This window comes from Anas acuta, chromosome 1 (genome assembly GCF_963932015.1).
Source record: "Anas acuta chromosome 1, bAnaAcu1.1, whole genome shotgun sequence".
In the NCBI taxonomy this organism is placed as follows: domain Eukaryota; kingdom Metazoa; phylum Chordata; class Aves; order Anseriformes; family Anatidae; genus Anas; species Anas acuta.
The window spans coordinates 150,858,256-150,883,229 of NC_088979.1; the positions used below are offsets into that span (position 1 = coordinate 150,858,256).

The 24,974-nt window shown below is 59.4% G+C and overlaps 3 protein-coding genes across 3 annotated transcripts; all 3 read left to right on the forward strand.

The window, feature by feature from the left end:
• Positions 1 to 5,136: 5,136 nt before the first annotated feature.
• GGA1 (golgi associated, gamma adaptin ear containing, ARF binding protein 1) lies at positions 5,137 to 12,821 on the forward strand. Its single transcript, XM_068665707.1, has 17 exons — positions 5,137 to 5,241; positions 5,333 to 5,417; positions 5,643 to 5,718; positions 6,100 to 6,198; positions 7,033 to 7,156; positions 7,510 to 7,610; positions 7,887 to 7,967; positions 8,338 to 8,475; positions 8,598 to 8,679; positions 9,106 to 9,213; positions 9,515 to 9,670; positions 10,014 to 10,078; positions 10,212 to 10,390; positions 10,496 to 10,773; positions 10,965 to 11,134; positions 11,272 to 11,382; positions 11,476 to 12,821. Exons 1-17 carry the CDS (start codon positions 5,211 to 5,213, stop codon positions 11,584 to 11,586), a joined length of 1,995 nt encoding a protein of 664 aa, XP_068521808.1. The 5' UTR covers positions 5,137 to 5,210; the 3' UTR covers positions 11,587 to 12,821.
• An 828-nt stretch (positions 12,822 to 13,649) lies between these two features.
• On the forward strand, positions 13,650 to 19,846 carry SH3BP1 (SH3 domain binding protein 1). Its single transcript, XM_068665715.1, has 18 exons — positions 13,650 to 14,262; positions 15,638 to 15,680; positions 15,887 to 15,991; positions 16,129 to 16,205; positions 16,288 to 16,399; positions 16,474 to 16,550; positions 16,672 to 16,804; positions 16,910 to 16,978; positions 17,077 to 17,167; positions 17,297 to 17,439; positions 17,528 to 17,639; positions 17,725 to 17,806; positions 18,138 to 18,218; positions 18,327 to 18,443; positions 18,584 to 18,681; positions 18,800 to 18,929; positions 19,035 to 19,135; positions 19,220 to 19,846. Exons 1-18 carry the CDS (start codon positions 14,201 to 14,203, stop codon positions 19,501 to 19,503), a joined length of 1,917 nt encoding a protein of 638 aa, XP_068521816.1. The 5' UTR covers positions 13,650 to 14,200; the 3' UTR covers positions 19,504 to 19,846.
• A 1,079-nt stretch (positions 19,847 to 20,925) lies between these two features.
• PDXP (pyridoxal phosphatase) lies at positions 20,926 to 23,247 on the forward strand. The gene is made up of 2 exons (XM_068665727.1): positions 20,926 to 21,637; positions 21,741 to 23,247. The coding sequence occupies exons 1-2, from the start codon at positions 21,034 to 21,036 to the stop codon at positions 22,064 to 22,066; spliced, it is 930 nt and encodes a 309-aa protein (XP_068521828.1). The 5' UTR covers positions 20,926 to 21,033; the 3' UTR covers positions 22,067 to 23,247.
• Positions 23,248 to 24,974: the final 1,727 nt, after the last annotated feature.

A 24,974-nucleotide genomic window follows, 5' to 3' on the forward strand; every position in this document is an offset into this window, starting at 1 on the left:
GTCAAGATGGGACACGCATCCATGTCGGCTGCGCACCGGCTAGTGGAGACCTGCTCCTTGGTCCCGAACACGCACGTAGCGCCGCTTACAACACCATCCCCGAGGAGCATCTCTATTACTCACTGGGTTTCATCAGGAAAGGGGTGTGAATCTTTCCTGAGCGGCTCTGACGGAGGCACAGCTCCCCGGGGAGCCGGCTCGGGGAGGGAGATGAAGTGATGCCGAGTGCTTGCTCCGGCCACCAGCACACATCTGGCTGCAGGGGCAGCTAGGTGAGGCAGGCAGGAGACCCAGAGGGGAAATTCAACGTGTTTGTGAGCCCCCACAAGCAGGAGCTGGCCCCTACAGCCCCGTCACCTCGTGCTCTCACCCAGCCTTGTCTCACAGCTCCTCTCCCACCCCAAAATCCAGGTCGAATGCGGGCAGCGACCCACAGCGTGGGGCTCGGGACGGTGAGTCAGGGCTGCGCGTCCAGCCCTGCCCAGCAGACAGAGCCTTTCCCAGTTTCAGCCTGGCACGAACTCACGCCCTCCCCTCTCACCCACAACCTGTTGTGTGGCATTTTCCCTCGGCAGAGAGGAAAAGTGAAAATGGGAGAAGGATTAGCGGGTAAACACAGGCTCCCGCTGCCTCCAGCAGCTGCCGCAGGGGACTGCACTTCAAAAGCCTGCCTGGGGAGGGATGGGGGCTTGCAGGACAGGGCTGTTTTGCTCCCGGCGATGAGAGAGAAGAGCAGGGCACAGCTCTCAGCCACAGGGTTAAATGCTCGGTGACACCATGGCTGTGTTGGGAACAGTCCCCAGCCAACGCCGTCCCCCAGCCATGCCTGGGTGCGGTGGCGGTGCCCAAAACCATGCCGGGGGCGCTGCTCCTCTTGCATTTATTAATACAGACGAAGCCACAGGACCACCCTTGGGAAATCTGCACGTGACTCTGCATCTCCATCCTCCTCCTGGGTCACAGTTCTGCCCTTTTCATCCCAGCACGGGGGCCGTGCCGGGCAGAAAAGGCTGAGCAGCCAGGCTGGAGGCAGGGAGATGAGGCTGCCTCCTCCTGCCGCTTCGCAGCCCGGATTTGAGCCAGCGCTGAAGTTTCCAAGGGAACCCGAGGCAGCTGCAGCCAAACCAGGCTTGCTGGCAACACGGGATTCTCAAACCTGGGCCAAAAAGCGCCTGTTTGAGCTCACCAGCAGCCAAACCAGGGCCAGCTGCAGAGCCGAGAGCACGTGCGAGCGGCACTGGGGCACCCCATAGCGGGACTGCCTCCTCCCCGCACCGCTCTGGGGGGAGAAGCTGCACAATGCTGCATCTCCGAGCTCCTGCTCCACTACACAACCCCTGCAGACACTTTGCTAAGCCACATTTTGTCGTCACCGCAATGCAGGGCCGTGTTTGTCAGCCAGGCTTGGGGATCTGCTGCATTCGGGCTCCCCGGTTCGCTCCGGGATTCCTGGCTTCGTGTCGCTGCTTCCTGCTCGCAGCACGCTTGGCTGCCTGTGAAAAATGCCTGAGCAATAGGATTTCTCTCCCTCTTCCTCCTGCTGTTCTTTAGAGCCGAACTGTATCTCTGTTTTTTCTTTTTTTCCCAGCACTTGTGCTTTCTAACTACACCCCTTCAATCCACTAGAGATAACGCAGCAAGTCGGGGCTAGAGCAGGAACAGGTGAATCTGTTCACCTCCTCAAGTGCCTCTCTCAACACTCAAATCCCAAGTGCACTTTATCGGTGGTGTATCTGTTCCAGTCAGGAGCTGATCTCACCAACAGCGTAGCTAATGACTTCAGCCAGGCTCCCCCTTGCGGGCTTGGGGCCTCCGATGCTCGCTTTAGCCCCATAAATTGCTCTCAGAGCATCCTCTGCCTGTCCCAGGCTCTCCTGTGCAGACTTTACCTGCAACAGCAAACCCCGCTGAGCCTTCTCAGGGAGTCACTAGGCTCTGCTGCTTTTTACACAGCAAAAGTTTTCCCTTTTTGACAGGGAAATGCCGCTGGCTCAGCCAAGGGACCGAGACACCCGCTGGGTGCCGGGTCGGGAAGGAAGCAGCTCACCACCAGCTCTGCTATTTGCTTCTCTCCCTTGCCCGTCTCGCTGAGCCAGTTGCTCCAGCTGTAATGACAGAACCAACATGGGAAGGACATTCAGCATGCAGAGGTCACGTCAATTCCCCAGAGGAATTTCCCCACACAAACAACAGGGGAAAAAGCGAGGTAGTGAACGTAGATGTGCGTTTCCTCCAGCCTCGCTCCAAGACATGCTTAATGGTGGAGACCTTGCAAGCAGGTTTTCTGATCCCTTACCGAGCATCCCATTTCCTCATTCTGCTCTTGCAGTTGTAGTAGGATGTCTTTGATCACTGGGGACAGGCCTTCCTGCAGCAAAAAAGAAAAAAAGGGAAATGCTGAAAGAAATGGAAGGGAGCAATCCTGGTGGGTAGCTGCATGCCACAAGAAAGCGCTGCATATGAAAGGGAAGAAGAAATTTCCTGTCAGATTAAAGGAGCGCCAACCTGCTCTCCCTCTGGAGAAGGCTGCAACTCTATACTTGCCTCTCTAATTGCAACACTCGGCTGGGAAAGGTGCTCAGAAGTATTGCAAAAGGAAGGAGATTAGCCAAGGTCAGGGAATAGCAGGGCTGCAAAGCCAGGGGATTGTGTAAGAGGTGCATGGTCCGAGGTGATGTCAGGAAAGGAGCTGCCAGCCCTGTTCCAAGGGAAAGCAGCAAAGGTGACTGAGCCAAAAGCACAGGAACTGCCTGCTGCAGCCAGCCGTGGGAAGGAAAATGAGAAAAGGGAACAGAAGACCACAATACAGAGGCAGGAAAAGTGAAAGGACGCTGGCAGAAAGCCTTGCCACGGAGAGAGAAATGTGACAGAGGAAAGGGAACCTGACTTCACAGGCCGGGGACAACAAGAAGCACACATAACCTCCCGCTGTTGCACATGAGCACACCTGAAAACATGGCACGGTTTCCCCCAGCCACACACTGCTGGGAACCCAAATGAACGTGGGAACAGAGCGAGGGTGACGGCGCCTTTCTGCCTGGCTGGGGAGTCCCAGCTGCCTGGAAAACCCCTCACCCTGCAGACCCAGACACCACTCCTGCAGCCCTCCCACCTTTCCCGACTTGGTTTGGGGCATGATTCACCCAGGATCTACGGCTGGAAAGGCAGCAGCAGCGTTTTCCAAGCCCAGGCTGAGCAGGCAGGCGGTTCTCCTGCCTGCTGCTGCCCTCTGTGGGACAGCAGGGCCAGCCAAAACTGGCATGGCACGGCCCTCGCCCTGCAAAAGCTGTTGTTTCTCTGGCATGCAAACTACCCAGGCCTCCGGCTTGTGCGTAATCACCTTCCCCTGCAACTGGCTGCAAGCTAATTATAGTGCCGGCCTTTTCCTTCTGGATCACTCTTAATTACAGTACGGAGCGTCTCGCTCCATTAAGGCTCCAGATCTGCTTTGGGATTCCAGCCGCCAGGAGAAATAAATTGAGGTAGGCGAGAAAGGTTTCTCTCAGGCGTCACCCAGCCCCGTTGCAGGGCGAAAAAATGAAGAAATCTCTTGTCTTTACTGCACTTCTGTCCTTCATTACACAGCAAGCAGATGCAACCAAGAGGGAAAGGGCCAGCTAAGCTCAGGGAAAAGAAAAGAAAGGTTCGGAAAGCCGCCGCCGCTAACATCAGCGTCACGCTCCAGTTCATTCCCCATTGTTTGCAACCAGCCGAGACGAGGTGCAGCCTTCTTGATAACGCCTGGGTGTTGCCGAAGAGAAGAAAATAAAACACCTCAAGACTCGGGCAGGCTGAAAATTGAGCAAAAAGGGGGCTGTGAGGCACTAGATTGAAAAACCGCTGGTCAGAAATACTCTCGCTTTCTGGGCCGGGGAGACTCACACCTCTTGCACAGGTCGGGCACGGCCCGGAATAGCAGTACCTAGGCCCCGGTTTCCTAAAGCTGATTTAAATGTTCTCAGAAAAAGGTTCTCTGAGGAGGTAGCAGCGACAGGCAGGGCTGACTCAACGCGACTAAAATAACTCGCCTAAAAACGTGCCTGAACACGGCCGAGGAAAGGATGTGGCAATTGTCTCCGAAAGGCCCTTAAAAAAAAAGCTTTGTGATGCAAGGTAGCGAGTTAAAAAAAAAAAAAATCATCATAATAATACATTCAGGCACCAAAAAAAGCGCTTTTTAATGGCCAAAAAATCCCCACAAAGACAATGGGTATCCGTACGGAAAAGCCATTTAGGAGCGTGACACCGGGGCATTTCCCTCGCCTGGCAGCTGCGGGGTCAGTGCTGCAAGGCACCCGCGGCTCTCCCAGCAGCTGGAGGCCTCCGTTCCCTAAGGGTCACGGTGTTGGCACGGCTCAGCGGTGTTATTTATTAATAAAAAATAAAAGAAGGTGCATTGTTCCTCATGAGACCGCTGGAGCGTGTAGGAAAGGAGCGGTGTGTTAAGCAGCAGGGTTAGGGATTGCCCTGATTGAGCCAGAAGGGGAGAGACAGCACAGTTTACATTCCTGGAGGCTTTCAGTTTATGGGTTTATTTCCTTCAGTTTATTCCCCTCAGTTTATTCCCCTCGCTTTATTTCCCTCGGTTTATGTTTTATCCCCCTCAAGTTTACTTCCAGGATTCTACCGCCCGCCAACCCAACCCAACCCAACCCAACCCAGCCGCCCCCGCAGCCCCTCAGCCGGACCCTATCACAAAAAAAAGACAACAAATTAACAGCAGGAGTGGTTCTATTTATTATTTTATTATTTATTAACCCCGACCCTCCCCGCCCCCTCTTCTTCTCCCCTCAGGGGCGCCGCCGCCATTACGCGCACAGCGCCCCCCTCAGGGCGGGCGGGCGGGCGGCGCGCAGTGCGCATGCGCGGCAGCGGGCGGGCTGTGTCCTTTTAAAGGACACCCCCACACACACACAGCGGGGCGGAAGCGCCCGAAGCGGCTTCACTTGCCAGCACCACCCTTCTTCCGGTTCATCATCCGGCGCTCTAGCCTCCCTTCCCCCCCTTCTCTATGCTCTCCCGGAGGACCTCGCGCACCTCCCCCTTGTGGCGGGCAGGCAGGGGGCGCTCTCCGCGCGAGGCCACTTCCGGCGGCGGGGCGGGCGGCGCTCTAGCTTATTTCCGCCTCCTCTCTATGGCGGGGCCCCGCTGAGGCGGCGGCGGGGACGGGAGCGGGGCTGGGGGCGGCCCGGGGGGGAGCCGGGCCCGGGATGGAGCCCGAGACGCTGGAGGCTCGCATCAGTGAGTAGGGGAGGCGGGGAGGGGGTTTTGGGGGTTGGGGGGGGTTGTTCGGCCCGGCCCCGGGCTGAGGCCGCCCTTGTGCCGCCCGCAGACAAGGCCACCAGCCCGCTGAACAAGGAGCTGGACTGGGACGGCATCGGCGCCTTCTGCGAGCAGCTCAACAAGGAGCTGGAGGGGTGAGTGGGACCCGGGGGGGGCGAGGGGTGGCGGTGGGGGGGTCCTCAGGGGCTCTGTGGGGAGCTGGGTCATTAATAAAGGGGCTCCTGTAAGGTTTTGGGGTGGTTTGGGGGTGGTTTGGGGTTGTATCTGTGCTTTGGTCTTGTAATGTGTGAAGGTTTTCAAGGAGAAGCCCATAACTGGGTTTATTTCACTAAGCACTGAGGTTTTTCTTTGCTGTCCAGCCCCCCGCTTGCCACCCGGCTGCTGGCGCACAAGATCCAGTCCCCGCAGGAATGGGAAGCCATCCAGGCCCTCACGGTAAGGGCTGCCGGGGGTGTGGGGTGCCCCCAGCTGGGCTTGGGGAGCTCAAAGGGGAGCTTTGGGTGTCTGGGATGCTGTGCTCAGGGAGCCCTGGTGCATCCACGGGGCAGGAGGAGGGCTGAAGGTGGCAGTGCAGGGGTGGAGGAGCTGTGAACCAGTGTCTGAGAGCTCCCACTCCACCTCCAGATGGCTCTGGGACGCTACGGATGTCCCATTCCATGGTTCAACGAGCCACCTGCGCAAAGACTGACCCCAAATTCAAAATCCTTCTCCTTTGGGAGGGTGACACTAAGGAGGCATCCTCACAAGGCGCTGTGAGGAAAGCCTGTTTTTTGAGGGGGACAAATCCCAAACCGGCTGACCCGGCGCTCTCCCCAGGTGCTGGAGTCCTGCATGAAGAGCTGCGGCAAGCGCTTCCACGATGAGGTGGGCAAGTTCCGCTTCCTCAACGAGCTCATCAAGGTGGTGTCACCCAAGGTGGGTCCCGCGGGGATCCTGCTGGAGGGAGCCCCCTCGGGTGGGAAGGAGGTGATGCTGGGAGGACATTTAGTCCGTGTTTCTGGTGAGCTTTCACCTGCTCTTGGCAGATTCTTGTTGCAGGAGGCTGGGGGCCAGCCAGCCCTGATGCAACCACCGCTTGTGAGACTTCTGAGCTCATCCGTGAGCCTGGAGCAGGCTTTTGCTGCATTTCTCCCAGGTTTTGTGTGTGCTCAGGAGCCTCCCTCGGCTCTGACGCTGTGACCCTGGCTCTCCAGGGTGTCCCAGCCGGGTTGAGACGCTCCGAGGGCAAGCCCGGACCTGGGCAGCGGTGCTCTGGCGAGCCTGTTTGAAGCACCAGCTCCTTGCCTGCTCCTCTGCTGCTGCTGCTGTTCCTTCCTTCAGCCAGGGCAGGCAGCTCGTGTCGCCAGCAAGCACGGGGTTAAGGGAATGCAGCCTAAATATAACAGGGGAAAACCTGAGGCTGTCAGTCACAGCTTGTGATCTGTCAGGATGAACACCCAGGGACAGTAACAGTCAGATCTCACGGCCTCCTTGCTAGGCTGCTCTGGAGGATGCCATCAGCACCAAGACGATTTCTTTTGGTGGTACATTCGCTGTTTTTTAGCACCAGCGCCGATTTCTCCCACCTCCTGCGGTGGAAGCCGAGAGGGACGTGTTGCAAGGGCCTCGTGAGCGTTCCTGCCTGCTTCCTCTTTGTCCCTGCGCCGTTGGGAGCTGCCTCGCTCGCTTCTCCTGGGGGAGGGGAGGAGGGGAACGGGCCAGGCTTGTGGCAGCTCGGATCGGCTTCAGGCCACCTCTGCTCTCCTCTAGTATCTCGGCAGCCGGACGCCGGAGAAAGTGAAGTCCAAGATCCTGGAGCTGATGTATAGCTGGACGCTGGGGCTGCCCCACGAGGTGAAGATCCTGGAGGCCTACCAGATGCTGAAGAAACAAGGTGAGAGCCCTGCAGGGGCTCCTGGCTGGGCAGAGGGGATTGCTGGTGGTCTGAATGGGGTGGAGGGGTTATCTCCTCTAGGGGATTGCACGCTGGAACGGGTTGGTGCTGAAGGGATACAGGTGGTTTGGCAGCACGAGTGGATTTGGAGCTGGATTTTTCCAAGACGGGATGCTGTTGGGGCTGGGGCAGCAGTTCTTGCATAAAAAAAACTCATTTTGGGATCAGAGCTGGCAGGAGCAGCCCTCGGTTCCAGCCAGGAATGATGGGCTGTTCGGGGAAGATCGCCCCAGGGGTGAGTGCGTCCCCCAGAGGGTGAGATCTCCTGACAGCTCCGTGGCTCTCTGCTGCAGGTATTGTGAAAAGTGACCCCAAACTGCCTGAGGATGCTCCTTTTCCGCCGCCTCCCCCTCGTCCCAAGAACATCATCTTTGACGACGAAGAGAAATCGAAGGTAAGGGGTCTGTGGGGGGAGAGGGGCGCAGAGCATCGTCCTCGCTGCTTTCTGCCTGCCCCAGCTGGTGTCGCTGCACTCCAGGCTCTCCGTTGTGCTCGGCAGACAGGCAGGGGCAGGCTTTGAATGCAGGGACTCCTCAGAAAAAGGCTCCTCTTACTCAACCAGAACCAGAATGGAGAAAGGAGGATGAGTTAAACCTCTCTCCAGCGCTGCAGGAGCGATTTCGGCTGCTGTCCCCTCAGCGTGGGCTCAGAGCTGCCTTTTCTCTTGCAGATCCTGGCTCGCCTCCTGAAAAGCTCCCATCCCGAGGACCTCCGGGCTGCCAACAAGCTCATCAAGGAGATGGTGCAGGAGGTGAGGCTGGGCAGGAGGAGGGCAGGGAGTCACGGCCTCGGGGGCGATAGCTGGGTACTACGGGGGCAGCGGCTCTCTGTCCTTAGGCAAAAGTGCAGAGCAGCTGCCAAAACTCTGCTGCAGCAGTGCCAAAGAGTCCTCGTGTGACTTGTGCCTTCTCTGACTGCTCAGAGGAGTGGCTCCGAGTGGTTTCTGTGGCACAAACCCTGCTGCAGCGCAAGATCTGTGGCCCCATCTGGCAGATGCTGCTGCAGGCATGGTCTGGGGTTTTCCACGGGCGTGGAGACAGTTTTTGGGGGCAGCGTTGCTGTGATAAAGCCCCGGGAGTCGACGTGCTGACAGGCAAGGACCTGCTTCCCCCCCTCCCCAGGACCAAAAACGCATGGAGAAGATCTCCAAGAGGGTGAACGCCATCGAGGAGGTGAACAACAACGTGAAGCTGCTGACGGAGATGGTGACAAACTACAGCAAGGGTGAGACGACGGAGAGCAACGAGGACCTCATGAAGGTGAGGAGAGGCTCGGGCCGAGCGGAGATGAGCGATCGGTATCCTCCCGAGCTCCTCCTGCCTGTTTCACGCCACGGCCGAGCACCCACTGCTCCCCTCAGTGCCCATTTATCTCCCCCCAGGAGCTGTACCAGCGCTGCGAGCGCATGAGGCCCATGCTTTTCCGGCTCGCCAGTGACACAGAAGACAACGATGAAGCTTTGGGTAAGCTTCTCACTTTTTTCTCACTCTGTCTCCTCCTCACTCTCTCTTTTTGCTGGATTCTGTGCTTGGGCTACCTGTGGTGTGGTATCTCACAGCAGCTGCTGCGTTGGGGTGGCTTGGCTGCTCGCTGGAGGTTAGTTAGGGTTAGTGAGCAGATGGCACCGATCAGCAGCATTACAGAATTCTTCCACTCTTTGTACTCGCTGGGTTGTACTTCACGCTGAAATATCAACTTATTTCAAGAAAGTTTGCAGCAACAATGGCCAAAATGCTCTGTGCTGTCAGGTCCTGGGGAATTGCTCTGAAGGAGTAGGCTGAGCGGGGTATAAAAGTCACCCCCTCTTTACTATTTTACTATTTATTTCTTTCTTACCGTTTCTTTACTATTTTAAACCTTTTTTTTTTTCCCTATCTGCTCAATTTCAGCGGAGATCCTGCAAGCCAATGACAACCTGACGCAGGTGATCAACCTCTACAAGCAGCTCGTGCGGGGCGAGGAGATCAACGGGGAGGTGACGGCCGGGCCCCTTCGAGGTGAGGAGAACCGGGGAGTGAGGGATAGGAAGATCGAGCACAAAGACCCTATTGCTGGTTTCCTCCGATGTAAAAGATGGAAAGGAGTGGGAAGGTGAAACCTGCAGGAGTCCAGAGTTGGACTGGGATGAAGAAATAGCTTGTAGAGACGAATGATGCGTGAAGAGAGGGGGTTGGAAGGGAGAGGAGATTGGAATTTCCCTCTCCCAGGTGTGAGGGAGGATGGGAACTGGCTCTCAGCACACTCGGAGGACTGAGAGAAGGTTTTTGCCTCTCACCTCGTTGTTTTTTTTCTCTGCAGGCAGCACCTCAGCACTTCTGGATCTGTCGGGACTGGACCTGCCAGCGACAGGCCCTTCCTACCCAGCCGTGCCCACCCTCTCGGGTGGCTCGGCGGCCCCCGTGCCTGACCAGGCTGGCTCTGTCTCGCTGCTGGACGATGAACTCATGTCTTTAGGTGAGGAGGCCACAGCGAAAGCTTTGTTTTATGTCCTTGACCCTGGAGAGCCTGAGCAGCTGGCGCTTCTTGGGGCAGAAGCGTGAATGAGGGAGAGGTGAATCGTGAAAGACTGAGAGGCAGCCCTCACTTGGAGTGAGGGAGATGCCACGAAAAACCCTGCAAAAAAACCCACCACCACCCTCCCTGCTCCGTCCCGTGCAAGGATGGAGGCTGCAGTGGTGGCTCTGCCCTGCTGCTCCTGTGTCTTGCCTGATCAGGGGGATCTCAGGCCCCATTTAGTGCCCTCACCACTTGGTGGCTTGGCTCCACGTTTCTTTTTTTTTTTTCCCCTCTCTGGCAGGCCTGAACGACCCCGCACCGCATCCTGCCCCGGCTGCCGACAGCAGCGGCTGGAACAGCTTCCAGGTAACGCGCCGGGAGGCGTGGAAGCGGGTGGGGAAGGGGTGGGTGGAGAAAAAAGAACGGAGCAGGGAAGGAAACGTCCCAGATCTCGTGGCTGATGCTGATGTACGGCCCTGCCTGTGTGCTCCTTCCCCAGTCGTCAGATAGCAGCGAGCTCGGTGTCGCCCCCGTCGTGGCAGCGCCGCCGCTCAAAGCGGACGCGGGCACGGCCTCCCCCAAACCTTCGGCTGGCACCAGTGGCCTGGACGACCTGGACCTCCTGGGCAAGGCTCTGCTGCAGCAGTCTTTGCCTCCAGAGTCCCAACAAGTGCGATGGTGAGCAGGGACAGGGCGATCTCACGTCTCTCCCCACCCTCAGCTTCCACACGTGGAGGTTTCGGTGCTGTTTTCACTCCTCACCCTCCGTTTTTCACCCCGCAGGGAGAAGCAGCCACCTCCCCGGCTCACCCTGAGGGATCTCCAGAACCGGAGCAGCTCTGGCACCGCAGCCCCTGCCCCCAGCGCTCTGCCTGTGCTGCAGGGAGCTCCTCAACCCCCTCCACCCCTGCCCTCGGAGGTGCCTGCCCCCGCTACGCTCCCCAAAACTGCGAGCACGCCGCCGGGAAGCGCCCCTGGCCCGGCACGGCCTCCTGCCACCACGCTGCCCCAGGAGATCTCGCTGGCCAACATCACTGTGCCTCTGGAGTCCATCAAACCCAGTGAGCCGGGGGGAAAATGGGCAATTTGGGAGGGATCCAGGCACATCAGGGAAGGGATAAGTGGACAAGGGTGTGAAGGGGGTGCTCCCGTGGAAGGGAAGCTTCCCTGTTGGGCTTGAGGGAGGCTGATGAAGAGTTGTGGCTGCTGGGGAAGGGTCGCAGCAGGCATCTGAGCGCTGCCTGTCCTGCAGGCAGCATCCTCCCCGTGACGGTGTACGACCAGCACGGCTTTCGTGTCCTCTTCCACTTCGCCAAGGACGCCCTGCCCGAGCGGCCTGACGTGCTGGTGGTGGTGATCTCCATGCTGAGCACGGCCCCGCAGCCCATCCGAAACATCGTCTTTCAGTCTGCTGTCCCCAAGGTAAGGCAGGCGCCGGGATTCGCGTCCCCAAATTCTCCTCGTGGGATTGTCCCTTCGCAGGAAGGGGCGGGGTTGGGTGGAGGAAAGGGCTCCGTGGGATGGTGGGAGGGACACGGGATGCTCTCCTCTCTCCCCAGGTGATGAAGGTGAAGCTGCAGCCTCCCTCGGGCACGGAGCTGCCGGCCTTCAACCCCATTGTCCACCCCAGTGCCATCACGCAAGTCCTGCTGCTCGCCAACCCACAGAAGGTAACCCCAGCACCCTTGGGGTTGATCTCGTTGCTTAGATAAAACCTCTTCTTCCCCTCTTCTGACCGCTTACCCTTTCTCCCCCGGCTCCAGGAGAAAGTGAGGCTACGATACAAGCTGACCTTCACCATGGGAGAGCAAACCTACAATGAAATGGGGGACGTGGACCAGTTCCCTCCACCGGAATCCTGGGGAAACCTTTAGGTTTCAGGCACTACAGCGCGGAGTCCTTGGGAAAACGGCCCCGGGGGGAGGCTGGGGCAGCCCGAGGAGAGACGGGGAGGGTGGGTGGGGGGCTGCTGCTGCTGCTGCTCACGCTCTGCCCCAGAGGGAGCCTGCCTCCAGGATGAGAGCAGAGACACCAGGAGATGCTCGTCCCGCAGGGCCAGAAGCGCAGGCGAGCTTCTCGTGGGCCAACGGTTGCCTTCCCTGCTCTTCCGAAGGCATTTCTCCCTCTCCAGTTTGTCCGGCTTCTCTTCTAACCCTGCTTTTCCCCTCCAGGCGCAGTGGGGAGTGCGGATGGGGGAGCTTTAGGGCTTTTGGGTCAGCAAATGCTGGGTTCTCGGGGCTTCCCCCTTGCCCTCTCCTGGGAGCTGAGCCCCCTTTCTGGTGGGCTCACCCTGGAGCTGGTGCAGAACGAGGCTGAACGGGGTCTTGGGTGTCTCCAGCACCACCCATCCTCATTTTGGGGTGTCGGGGGGGGGGATTTTCCACTGCCCCCCTCCTTCCAGCGGCAGGCAGAGGTCTTTGGAGGGAGGTGGGCAGCGGGGCAGAGCGCAGCACCAGGGGGCACCACGAAGCTCTGCACGGGGAGCCCAGCACCACACTGTGGGGGGGAGAAAAAGGGGTTGGGCTGTGCCCTGTGCACCTTTTTTCCCCCAATTTTTCTCTCCCTGCAGCGGGGAGGGGGCTCGCCCAGCCGCCTGATCACTGTGACACGAGAGCGGGGAGGAGACCAGGGGGTGGCACAGCCCCAGCAGTCCCCGTCCTCACGGGGTTTGTGACCCCAGGAGCTGCTTCCCTTCCCCAGGGTGGATCTCGGGGGCAAGCTGTGCTCCTGCACAGCAGCTAGGAGGAAACTTGCACCAGGGGGAGAGGATTTGGGAGATTTTAGGGGCAGCGAAGGGGGGAAGAGGGCTGGGAGCTGGGGAGCAGCGAGTGGCAGAGGAGAGGGGGAAGCGAGGTCTTTGTGCTGGGGTTCTGCTGTGTCTTACTTCCCTTTCTGGTCTCTTCAGGGTTTTGTAGGGGTTTGGTTTTTTGTTGTTTTTTTTCCTTTGCAGATCTTGTTTGGTTCCAGAACAGACTTGTATATATTTTCAGTGCGAATTCTGTAAATGGAAGAAAACAAATGGGAGGGAAAAAAAAAAATTAAAAAAAAAAAAACGCCCGGCGCGAAGAAATCTGCTGTATTTATGGGAAATAAAGAATTCTTTCCTGAACCCGTGCCTCTTCACCCAAGGAGTGGGGTTTCCACCCCAGGAGCTGTTTCTACCCTGCCAGGAGCAGTTCCCAGCTCGCATCCTGCCCCTGCTCGCCTGAACCCTCTGCGACGCTTCCCCACGGGGCAAGGGGGATGCTGGAAGTCCCCGAGCTGCTCTCAATTCCTTTTCAAGTCACTTCCACCCCACAAGCCGGGCGCTGCTTCCCTTTGGGGGAAGCAGGCAGTGGGCAGGGGCCGTGCCCCCAGCCCCCTGCACCCCGCTGGGCTGTTTTTGTGGGCTGCTGGCTTCCTCCTCCTCCCCTGCTCAGAAACAGCCCCGTGGGGCAGTTTTCTTGCAGGGCCCAGCAGCTCCTGGGCTTTTGGGGCTTCGGGGCATGGGTGTGGTGGCCCTAAAAGCCTCTTGCTGCTGTCTGGCTGCCCCTACCCACGAACTGACCGCTTCCCGTCTGGCCTCGGCTGCCAGTTCCTTCAGCAGCTCGGCACAGGAGGAGGAGGAGGAAAGTCCCGGCTGCAGGTAGCTGCAGATAAGCGATGTCTGCAGCTCACCCAGCAGGAGCAAAAGCCCTGGGTGGGGTGGTTTTAGGGCAGGAGCTGCACCCTGGCACCGAGCAGGGCCCCGCTGCAGCTCTGCAACATGTGGGAACGGGGAGGCTGCGGGCCCCGGGGCGAGGAGGAAGGGGGCCTCCGCAGGGCAGAAGGCAGCAGCCCTTCACCACAGCCCTGCGGTGGCTCAGAGGGGAAGGAAAGCAGGGTGAGGGGCACGGGGGAGGCTTTGCTGGCTGTGTTGGGGTGTCCTAAATTTGGGGTGGGCAGGTAGGGTGCGGGGGGAAGGCGGCAGCCGGGGCGGAAAGCAGGAAGGAGCGTGGGCCCTTCGCTCGGGCTCTGCAGCAGCTTATGCTTGTCCTGCCTTGTTACGTGTTTGCTGTAATAATATTTCCCCTTTAAGGCTGGGCTTCGAAGTTATTTATACTTGTGGGGTGGTGACAGGAACACAGAGCGGAGCAGGAGCTCCGAACTGCTCTCACCTGATCCGCAGCAAGGGGCGGCCGGAGGAGGAGGAGGAGGGAGGAAGCTGAGCAAAAGAGAGGGAGCGAGAGAGAAAAGGAGCCCGCGGGAGGGGAAGAGAAAGCAGGCAGGGCATCCCCAGGGAGGGCCGAGGGAGGGGACGAGCAAAGAGCGAAAGGGGGAACGAGGGAAGGAGGAAGGAGCGAGGAGGGAGAGAGGGGCTTGGGCAACGGCACGAGGCGCGGTGGCTCCGGGGAGCCCGGGGGGCCGCGGGCGTCCCATGCCAAGCGTGAGCCGGGGGTGCTGAGCAGGGACAGCCGAGTGGGAAAAAAAAAAAAAAAGGGTTCTCCTGGCCTCCTCCTCACCCTCAAGATGATGAAGAGGCAGTTCAATCGCATGCGGCAGCAGCTGTCCCATCCCAACGCCACCAGCCGGTAAGGACATCGGTGGGCTGGGAGGGGGCAGGACGCAGGGGCTGGAGGGTGAGCTCCAGGAGCACCGGTGGGTGAAGAAAAGAGGGAAAAAGTGTGGGGTGAGCTCGGGGTTAGAGCATCTTCAGCGACAGCCAAGGGGCTGCTCACCACGGATGGGATCCCCAGGACGTGAGGGCGATGGGCAAGGTCTCTCCAGCCTCATGCCCTGGGCTGCGCGGTGACCAGGAGGGTGACAGGAGCTGGGAGCTGCTCTCCCCGCTCAGCACGATGCCCCGCGTCTGGTCATCCCGGGATGTCCTTCAAGGAAAGGACCGGGGATCCTTGGAGAACCCACGGAGAACCCATGGAGAACCTACAGCTTCACACGGATCCCTCCAGCCCGGTCCCACCTCCGCTGCTTCCTTATTTTTCTCTTCGGCTTTCCAAAGCTCTTCCCTTGCAAAACCCAGAACCGAAATTGCAGGGCTGGGGCTGGGCCCTCCCTCCCCAGCCCCCTCGATCCTACAGCCACCTCCGCGCACCGGCACCTGCCTTCCCCAGCACGGGGAGGCTGTGTGGGACCAGCCCCGTCCTCGGGGTCCTTCCAACCACCCCGAGGAGCTGCTTCTCCTGCTTCCCCGGGGAGCTTTTCGCCCCATTGCAGAGCCTCTCCGCTGTGGGCCGCGGTCTCACATGATTTCGAGCCCGCCGCCCCCGTTTCCTGTGGCTCCACGGGCTCGTCCTGCGTCGCTTCTTCTTGCAAAGGCTGAAAAGAGAAATTTGAATTGATCGGGCAAGGGGACGAGGCCGTTCCCAGGGAATTCTGAGGGGATGGGTCCTCCGAGCCAGGGTTCCCCTCTGCGACACGTCGCGGGGGTCTGGCAGCTCAGAGCGCCTCTTGGGTTTCGCCTTGGGGTTTTTGATCTGAGTTTGCTGCAGACCAGCAGCTTCCTTCGCCCGAACGCCTGCTTGCAAAACCAACCAGACAGCCGCTTTCGTTTCGGCACCCCGAGGGCTGCCGTTGGGTTAGGTCTCCGCTTTGGCCACAAAGTTCAGCTCTGGCGGCACCAAAGATTTCCGCTACCTGCTCCGCAAAGCCTCCCCCGGGGCTCCAGCAGCAGCCGCCTTGGATTCATCTTCGAGGAAGAAGCAGTCAGGGGAGAAAGTTTTACCCCCAAATTTCCCACCGGTGCAGTGGCCCTGTCCCATCAGGACATTTTGAGCCTTCTGCTCCTGGTGCTCCCTTCTCCTGGGCTCACTCTGCCTCGTGTGGGATGATCTGGGCAGCAGCCAGCACCTCCCCGGAGCTCAAAGAGACGAGGGTGAGATGCACAAGGACCTGCCTCCCCGAGGGGGCCACCCCACCTGCTCATGGCTTCTTCTCCTTCTCCTGCAGAGCCCAAGAAGCGACCGAGCTCCTGACGGAGGATTTGCTGCAGGTGAGGCGTGGGCCGGCTCGGCGGGCGTGCGTCGGCTTGTGGCCACGCGTGGGGACGTGCCCGGCTGTTCTCCCCGCTGGCACCTCCAAATCACGGGGCTGGGACGCTCCTGCCTGCCCCAGGGCGGCTCCGGGGCTGGCACGGCAGCTTCGGGATGGTGCTGGCTGATCTCAGCTGGCTCACCCGTGCCCCTTTCCCACCCTCAGATCGAGCAGAGGATTGAGCCGGCCAAGCGGGCGGCGCACAGCGTGTCCAAGCGGCTCCAGGCTTGCCTGCAGGGGCACTGCGGCTCCGAGATGGACAAGCGAGTGGTGAGTGCTGCCTCCCAAGGGGCCTTCTTCAAGCCCCAAAGCCAACGGGGAGCTGGAGCAGGGCAAGAGGTAGGGGACCAGAGCGTTCCTGCCACGCGTCGGCTCATCTCTTTTCCCCAAACCTCGGCTCTGTGCAGAAGAAGCTGCCCTTGATGGCTCTGTCCATGACGATGGCTGAGAGCTTCAAGGAGCTGGACACGGACTCCAGCCTCGGGTAAGTGCCGCTGGGAGAAAGGTGGCAAAACCCTTTGCAGAGCTCCAGCCGGCAGCTGCTTCACCTCTCTTCCCCCATGCAGGAAAGCCCTGGAGATGGGCTGCTGCATCCAGAGCTCGCTGGCCAAAATCCTGGCCGAGTTCGAGATCACCGTGGAGCGCGACGTCCTGCAGCCCCTCAACAAGCTCAGCGAGGTAGCCCCGGCCAGCCCCCGCTCTGCTGCCCCGACCCCAAACCTCTGCCCCTCACCCCGGCCCCTCTCTCCCAGGAGGAGCTGCCCATCATCCTGAAGCGCAAGAAGACCCTCCAGAAGCTGATCTCCGACTGGAACTCCATCAAGAGCCGGTACGGGGCAGGCTGTGCCCTCTTGTCCTCCTCCTGGTGCCCGTGCCCCTTCCCCACATTTGCCCTGTGCTGTATCCTCTCTGACGAGCTGGGTGTTGCCTCTCCTCTCCCCCCCCCAAAGGCTGAACCAAGCTGCCAAGGGCTCCGGTAACAGCGCCGGCGCTGGAACCGTCCCGGGGGCTTCTTCTGCCAACAAACTGGAGATCCTGAAGGAAGAGGAGGAGGAGGTGAAGAGGAAGGTGGAGCAGTGCAAGGTGAGAACGTCACCGCCTCTCCTCCGAGGGGGAGCAGAAAGAGGGCGATGCCCCAAGCCCGGGCAGGAGGCAGGAGGTCACTCTTCTCGCTGTGTCCCTTCCCAGGACGAGTACATGGCTGACCTCTACCACTTCTCCACCAAGGAGGACAGCTACGCCAGCTACTTCATCAGAGTGAGTCGCGTTTTTGCAAGTCCTACTCACCGCGTGGGCATCTCCTGGGGTAAAAAAAAGCCCGGGGGGGTGCTAGCTGTGTGCCCCCTCTTTGGCAGCTGCTGGAAATCCAAGCCCAGTACCACCGGCAGTCCCTGGGGTCTCTGGACTCGGCTCTGGCGGAGCTGAAGGAGAGCCACAGACAGACAGGTACCCGCTGGCTCTCCAGGCAGCCTGGGGAGGGCTGTGAGCACGGCTGGCGAGGCTGGAAAATATATTTTCATATATAAAAAATATATATATTTATATATATATATATATATATAATCTCTCCCCCAGAGCCCTCCTTCGCCGCAGACGCCCCGGTGGCCGGGTACTATGGCGTGCCCCTGGAGACCCACCTCAGGAGCCTGGGCCGGGAGATCGCGCTGCCCATCGAGGCCTGTGTCATGATGCTGCTGGCCTCCGGCATGAGGGAGGAGGTGGGCAGCTCCTCACCCCGTACCCTGTGCCCCTTTCCCCCCAAAAAAACAAACCACCCCACCCCTCATCCCTTCGCTCCATCCCCAGGGGCTCTTTCGGCTGGCGGCGGGCGCCTCGGTGCTGAGGAAGCTGAAGAGCAGCTTGGCCAGCGGCTCCAACGCCCTGGAGGAGTTTTACTCCGACCCCCACGCCGTGGCCGGTGGGTGACAGTGACATGGGGCACGGGAATGGGGTCGGGAAGGTGCCGCCACCCCCTCACCTCCATCCCTGCTGCTCCCCTCCAGGCGCGCTGAAGTCCTACCTGCGGGAGCTGCCCCAGCCTCTGATGACCTTCGAGCTCTACGATGAGTGGGTCAAAGTGGCCAGGTGGGTCAGCGAGGGGGGAAAAACCCCACGGGGTTAAAAAAAAAAAAAAAAAGCCCACGGTCGGCCTCGTTTGTCTCATGGGGAGACACAACCACAGCGTGTGGGTCCTGCTGCCGCCTGGCTGGTGCTCAGGAGAAATTCAGAGAGCTCTGAAGCTCAGCATGGGCTTGGAAATGAGCATGGCAATGAAAATCACGGCAGGGCAAGGGGGAAAACTGCAGCATTTTTGACTGCAAGAAGTTGGGATGATGCCCACCACCACGTGCCGTGCCCATCTCTGTCCTATGAAGCTCTCTGAGGTCTCCTCCCCTCCCTCTTCTCTCTCTTGCAGCTTAAAGGACGTTGACAGCCGTGTACAGAGCCTGCGAGACACCTGCAGCCGCCTGCCCCAGGACAGCTACAACAATTTGAGGTGTTTTGTGGGACGGGGCTTCTCGGACCCCACGCAACCATCGGGGGCAGCCGTTTGGTTCCCAAATGCATGCTCACCGCCCTCTTACCTTCTCCTTTGACCCCACAGGTATCTGATCAAGTTTCTGGCCAAGCTGGCCGAGCACCAGGAGGTGAATAAAATGACCCCCAGCAACATCGCCATCGTGCTGGGCCCCAACCTGCTGTGGCCACAGCCGAGCACAGGGTGAGGTCTGGCTGGGTGGGATGCCAGCTTCCCAGGGGAGGGACCGAGCACTTTTTGGGCTCTACCCCTGCCAAATGAGCACAAAATGGGTTAATTCCCAAAAATCCTTCCCTGATGCCTCCTCCGCTTCTGCCTCGCAGAGACCCCGTGCAGCTGGACTTGGCCTCGGTCTCCTCCATCCAGGTGGTGGGCATCGTGGAGGCCCTCATCCAGAACGCGGACACCCTGTTCCCCGGAGGTAGGGCTTCGCTCTTTCTGTCCTTTCTGTCCTTCACCCCCTTTCTGTCCTCAGGGGGTGGTGGCACGAGGCACATCCAGCACGGGCATAGCGTTTCCTGGCCTTTCTCCCCGCCCAGATGTAGATTTCAACGTCTCAGGGATGTTTACGCCGCCCGCGGATGTCAGACTCAGCAAGGACACTCCTACAGAAGAGCCATCCCCCAAATCCCCCGTAGCCAGCTCCCCGGCTCTCCCGGATGAAGAAGGGTAAGTCTGGCAGGAGCAGGGGGCTCCTCACCTCCATCCCACCCCACCCCACGGTTCCGTGTCCTCACGGGGCGGCCAGAGCCTGATTGTCCCCTTCTCCCCCAGCACGAGGGACCCCGAGGTGAGCACCCAGCCGCTTTCCGCAGAGGTGACCAGACCGTCCCCCGAAACCACGGTGCCACCAGCCCACGACTCCATCCGCAAAGGTGAGACCATGCAGGGTCAACGTTTGGGAGATCAGTCCACCCAAAACCCACAGCCAGCACCATGACCCACTTCTTTCTTTCCAGCCAAGCGCCCGGCCCCAGCTCGACCTACAGTGCCACCACCCGTGGCCCAGCCCCGGAGTACGGTCCCTGAGCACGCCACCAGCCCCAAAGCCCGGCCGCGACGGATGGGTGCTCCCTCCATCCCGCCACCGCTGCCACCACAGCCGGCACCGCGCCACAGCCGCGAGTCCCTGACGTCCCCGGGGCCTCCCTCCGCCAAGGCCACCACCGCCACCCCAGACTGGGACGAGGGGCCGGCGGGGGGACGGAGCCCCACTGGTGGCATCGCCGATGGAGGAGAATGACTGAGAGAGGTGTGGGGCCGCCATCAGCTCCCAGCGGCCGCGGGCCTTCGCCTGCATCCCCGTCCTCATCCTCCACCACGAGCCTTCCTCCCGAGGGGAAGGGGAGAAGGAAGGGGAGGCCCTGTGCCATTTTGCCTGCGGGTGGGAGATGCCTCAGCGGGCACAGCGCCACGTCGCAGGCCTAGCAGGCGGAGGGACAGGCCCGGCAGTGGCTGTTGGCGGGCACACCGCCACCATTCTGCCAACTTTTCGCCTCAAAGCTGGGACTGGGAAGAGGAACAGGCAAGCGGTTGGTTCCCCAGTGAAAGGTTTTTATTTAAAAAGAAGCAAAAGAGTGACTGCAGCCATGCACGTGGATGTTTATGCTGAAAGTAGATTTAAAGAGTGGGGGGCATATGGGTGTGGGTCTGGGCATGGGTGTGGATGTTGGTATGGATGTGGGTATGGGTATGGGTATGGGTATGGGTATGGGTATGGGTATGGGTATGGGTATGGATATGGATATAGGTATGGATAAAGGATATGGCTATTGGTGTGGGTGTGGGTATGGATATGGGTGTGGATATGGATAACGGATATGGGTATGGATAAGGATAATAGATATGGGTATGGGTATGGCTATGGGTATAGATATGGGTGTGGGTCTGGATATGGGTAACGGGTATGGGTAACGGGTATGGATATAGGATATGGCTATGGCTATGAGTATGGGTGCAAGCATGGATATGGGTGTGGATATAGATAACGGATATTGGTATGGCTATGGATATAGGTATGGATAACGGATATGGCTATGGCTACGAGTATGGGTATGGATATGGGTGTGGATATGGGTATGGATAATGGGTATGGATATGGATATGGATAACGGGTATAGATATGGGTACGGATAATGGGTATAGATATGGGTATGGATATAGGATATGGCTATGGCTACGAGTATGGGTATGGATAACGGGTATGGATAACGGGTATGGATATGGGTATGTATAAAGGATATGGCTATGGCTATGAGTATGGGTGCGGGTATGGATATGGGTAATGGGTATGGTTAATGGGTATGGTTAACAGGTATGGATAACGGGTATGGATATAGGATATGGCTATGAGTATGGGTGCGGATATGGATATGGGTGTGAATATGGATAACGGATATGGGTATGGATATGGATATGGGTATGGATATGGATATGGCTATGGCTATGGGTGTGGACATGGATAACGGATATGGGTTTGGATATGGGTACGGGTATGTCTATGGCCATGGCTACGGGCATGCTGCAACTATCCGGGGGGGAGCAAGATGGCGCCCGCGTGCCACCACAGCGCCTTAGCTCCAGCAGGGGGCACCCCCCGGCGGCGCGCGGAGCCTCCGCAACCAATCCGGGGTGGCGGCGGCTGCGGGTCCCGCCCCCCGACCCTTTTTCTCGGGCGGGGAGTGGGCGGCGCGGCTGCCAGTCCCGCGGGGCGCGCCGGCGGGGCGGGAACGGGAGCGGGACCCGGAGCGGGACCCGGAGCGGGAGCCGCAGCATGGCGAGCTGCCGGCGGCTGAGCGGCGCGGGGCTGCGGGAGGTGCTGGGCCCGGCTCAGGGGCTGCTGTTCGACTGCGACGGCGTGCTGTGGGCCGGCGAGAGAGCCGTGCCCGGAGCCCCGGAGCTGCTGGAGAGGCTGCAGCGCAGCGGCAAGGCCGCCCTGTTCGTCAGCAACAACAGCCGGCGCTCGGTGGCCGAGCTGGAGCTGCGCTTCAGCCGCCTGGGCTTCCGCGGGGTGCGGGCCGAGCACGTCTTCAGCTCGGCGCTGTGCTCCGCGCTCTTCCTCAGGCAGCGCCTGGGGGCTGCGGGAGCAGGAGGAGGGGATGGAGGGGATGGGGATGGAGGAGGAGGAGGAGGAGGCCTGGTCTTCGTGCTGGGCGGCGAGGGGCTGCGCGGCGAGGTGCGAGCCGCCGGCTTGCGCCTGGTGGGTGAGGGGGAGGCAGGGGGCGAGGCGGTGAGGGCCGTGCTGGTGGGCTACGACGAGGGCTTCACCTTCGGCAAGCTGGCGCAGGCCTGCGGCTACCTGCGGGACCCCCGCTGCCTGCTGGTGGCCACCGACCCCGACCCCTGGCACCCGCTCAGCGACGGCCGGCGGACGCCCGGTGAGCCTGGTGGAGCATGAGGGGTATTTTTTGGCTTAGCCACCACCATCCCGATGTCCCCGCAGGTGCTGAGCCGCTTTCTGCTTTGTCTTTCCCCCCGCAGGGACCGGCAGCCTGACGGCGGCGGTGGAGACGGCCTCGGGCCGCAAGGCGCTGGTGGTGGGCAAGCCGAACACCTACATGTTCGAGTGCATCGTGGAGCGCTTCGGCGTCGACCCGGCCCGCACCCTGATGGTGGGGGACCGCCTGGAGACGGATATCCTCTTCGGCAAGAACTGCGGGCTCGCCACCATCCTCACCCTGACGGGTGTCTCCCGCCTCGAAGAGGCGCAGGCCTACATGGCCAGCGACAGTGCCGCCGCCAAGGATATGGTGCCCAATTACTACGTGGACAGCATTGCAGACTTGATACCGGGCCTGGATGAGTAGCGGCCTTCACACGCGAGGGCAGAGGGGTCGGGTTCCCCGTCCCAGATCTCCATCTGTTCCCATTTCCCTCTCACCGCCGTGTTCCCTCGTTTCCCCGTTTCTTCACGTCCTGGTACCCTTCTCTGGGGGCAGAAGGAGGGAGGGGCAGGGCTCAAGTTGCCTCCTTTCTGCTGGGAGCTGTCCGGGATGGACAGAGTCCATCCTCCCTCATGTGCCAGCATCTTTGGGAGAGAGCTGGAGGCCTTGAGGCTGACCTGAGGTCAAATCGGTGTTTCTGTACGGCCTCTCCCGCTGCAGGGGTTAGGGAACAGCCGTCTTAGCATTTTTCTCTTAGATAACCAGCAGCGGCCTTTTACTGCTGTCCCTCCACTCGACTTTTGAGCTGCGTCCCCACAGCCCTCACAGCAACCCCCTCCTTGCAGGGCATGTGGAAGGAGCGTGCTGGAGCGATGAACGAGAACATCTCTGCCTCCCACGAGCAGAAGAGAGCATCACCTCGCCTCATCTCTTCTCTCCCCTCTTCCTTAGATATGTTTCCCCTACCACCTCCTGCCCTGACTCGGTTAACAACCGTGCCGATGTCTGTCTGAAGGACTGTGGAAAGGGAAGAGAGACTTGTCCTTGTCCCTTTTTTTTTTTTTTTTTTTGTGTGCCAAGCAACTCAGACAAGCTGTGGCTGCGCACAGTGGGTCTGTGGTTGTACTTCGTTTTCAAGCACCCTTTTCCAAAGGGGCTTGTGAAGGAGAGAGGGCTTCTAGACCTCAGAAGCACAGCAGGAGCGAACTGTACGACTCTCCCCTTCCTCCCCCTTCTCAGTGGATTTTGCCATGGTGTGGTGAGAGAAAAGGGCTGACGGGGGGGGTGTCTGTGCTCCAGCTGCTGCTGTGCAGGTGAGATGTTGTTGATATTGTCACTGCTGTGAATGTGTCGCAGCCCTCGAACCATTCCTTGCTGCTTCGTCTTTCTACGTTTGTTTTTTTTTATTATTATTATTTATTGATCTTAATTATCAGACTTATTTATTGTTCAGATATTGTATTATTTGTATAAATGATGCTGACTGTTTGCACCAAGGGGGCGGGGGACGGTTTATTTGGGCCTCCCTGGCTGTCCACGTCCCGTGTTGATGTTCTTACACTCACCGTGTCTCTGTATATAATAAAGTGTGAGCGTAGGCTGGACGTTGCCTCCTTTCTTCGCCTCTAGCCCCACCGAGATGAGAATGGCCTGGGTTACCTGAGTGGAAGACTGCACTTAAAGTCCCTCATAAGGGAGCTAAATCCTTCCCTTGCTTAAACCTCTGTTGCTGGTATCCCAGCTTCTCCTATCTTGCTTGCAAGATCAGCTGTCGGGATGGATAAACACCCTCGGTGTCAGTTATTGCTGTGTTAGCTCATGTGGCACAACCAGATGCGATTGGGTGGTGCTAGGAGAATCCCACGTGTTGAATGTGTTTTTTTTTCTGTTGTTTAAGCCAAAATGAGTTAAAGAACAGCCCTCCAAAACAGAACGACATCCAAAGAGCTCTCTGAAGACTGCCTGTCGTCGTAACTTGTCCCCTTTGTCTGTCTGTCTGTCCCTTTTGTGCCTGCCATCTCTGATTTGATACCCAGAGGAATGGTACTTGCTTAACGAGCCTCTGAGCACCTCTTCAATGACCAAGCAGAGCAGGATCAAGGTGTCTGCTAACTCCAGTTGCCTAATTAGAGGGATACCCAGACCCCACATCACTGGGGCCACCAGGCAGGAGTCCACACGCTGCTTCTCCCCAGTGGTGGAAGCAGAGGGATCAGTGCTGCCACCAGCCACTGGGCTGCTCTGTTGAGCCCTGCGTGGGGCTGAGAGCAGCAATTTTGGGATCCACCGGATCTGGGCTGCTTTTCTGTGGCTTTCCTCCACTAAAGCCTCTGGTGCCGAGGGGTCTAGGATCCCCAGGGGGATCATGCCTGTCGTTTAAACTGAAACAAGCGATGGCTTCTGCCTGGGTAGGCTGCTTCGTTCACCTAAAGCCGTTTTACTTCTTGGGCTGAGTGCTCAGCGAGACGCTGCAGTTGCCAGGGAGAGCAGGGCTGTGGGAGCGCATGGGCGGGCGGAAGGGATGGGGAGCTTGTTTTGGCGTGGAGAACAGCCTTTTATCTTCTCTCCCGAAAGCTGCAGCATCCCTTCCCGCTGTGCAATGAAGACGCCACCCCTGCAAGGCGCGTGGCAGCCCTTCAGTTATCCGAGGAGCCCGGCATCCATCCTGCGAGCGCTGTTACTGTGGCAACCCCCGGCTGGTGCTGTCAGCAGCAACCCGCGGAGCATCGCTGGCTCTAGGCAAGGCTCGTGGAGAGGCAAGGGATGCAGCACGCCTGATTTGAAGGCAGGTAACCTGGAAGCGATCCCTGTGTGCTCCTCCGTGGCTGTCTGCTCCTTTCCACCACCGCTTTGGGACCTCCGGCTGGGCAGCTCTCACCAGCCTGACTTCTCGGGCACCGAGTCGTCAGCACCTTGCATTTCCCCGTGTTGAACTCCACGGGGTTCCTGTCAGCCCATTTCTCCAGCTCGCCGAGGTTCCTCTGGATGGCAGCACAACCTTCTGGTGTGGCAGCTGCTCCCCGTGGTTTTGAGTCATCTTCTGGGAGGTTGCTGAGGAAGCATTCCCCTCCATCACGCAGGTGGCTAACGATGAGCTAAGACAGGACCGGGGCCCGTGCTGACCCCTGGGGTACAGCGCTGGTTCCTGGCCCCCAGCGAGGCTTCTTGCCACCCACCAGCACCCTCCGGGCTTTGTTCAACCAGTCTTTGATCCACCTCGCCTCAGCCTGCGCTTTAGCTGCTCCTCTGTCAGGATCTGAGGAGGGGACCTGCTAAGGAGAAAGGGAAGGATCTGGAAGGTGTTGGGACTGGCAGGATAGAGGAGCTTGTT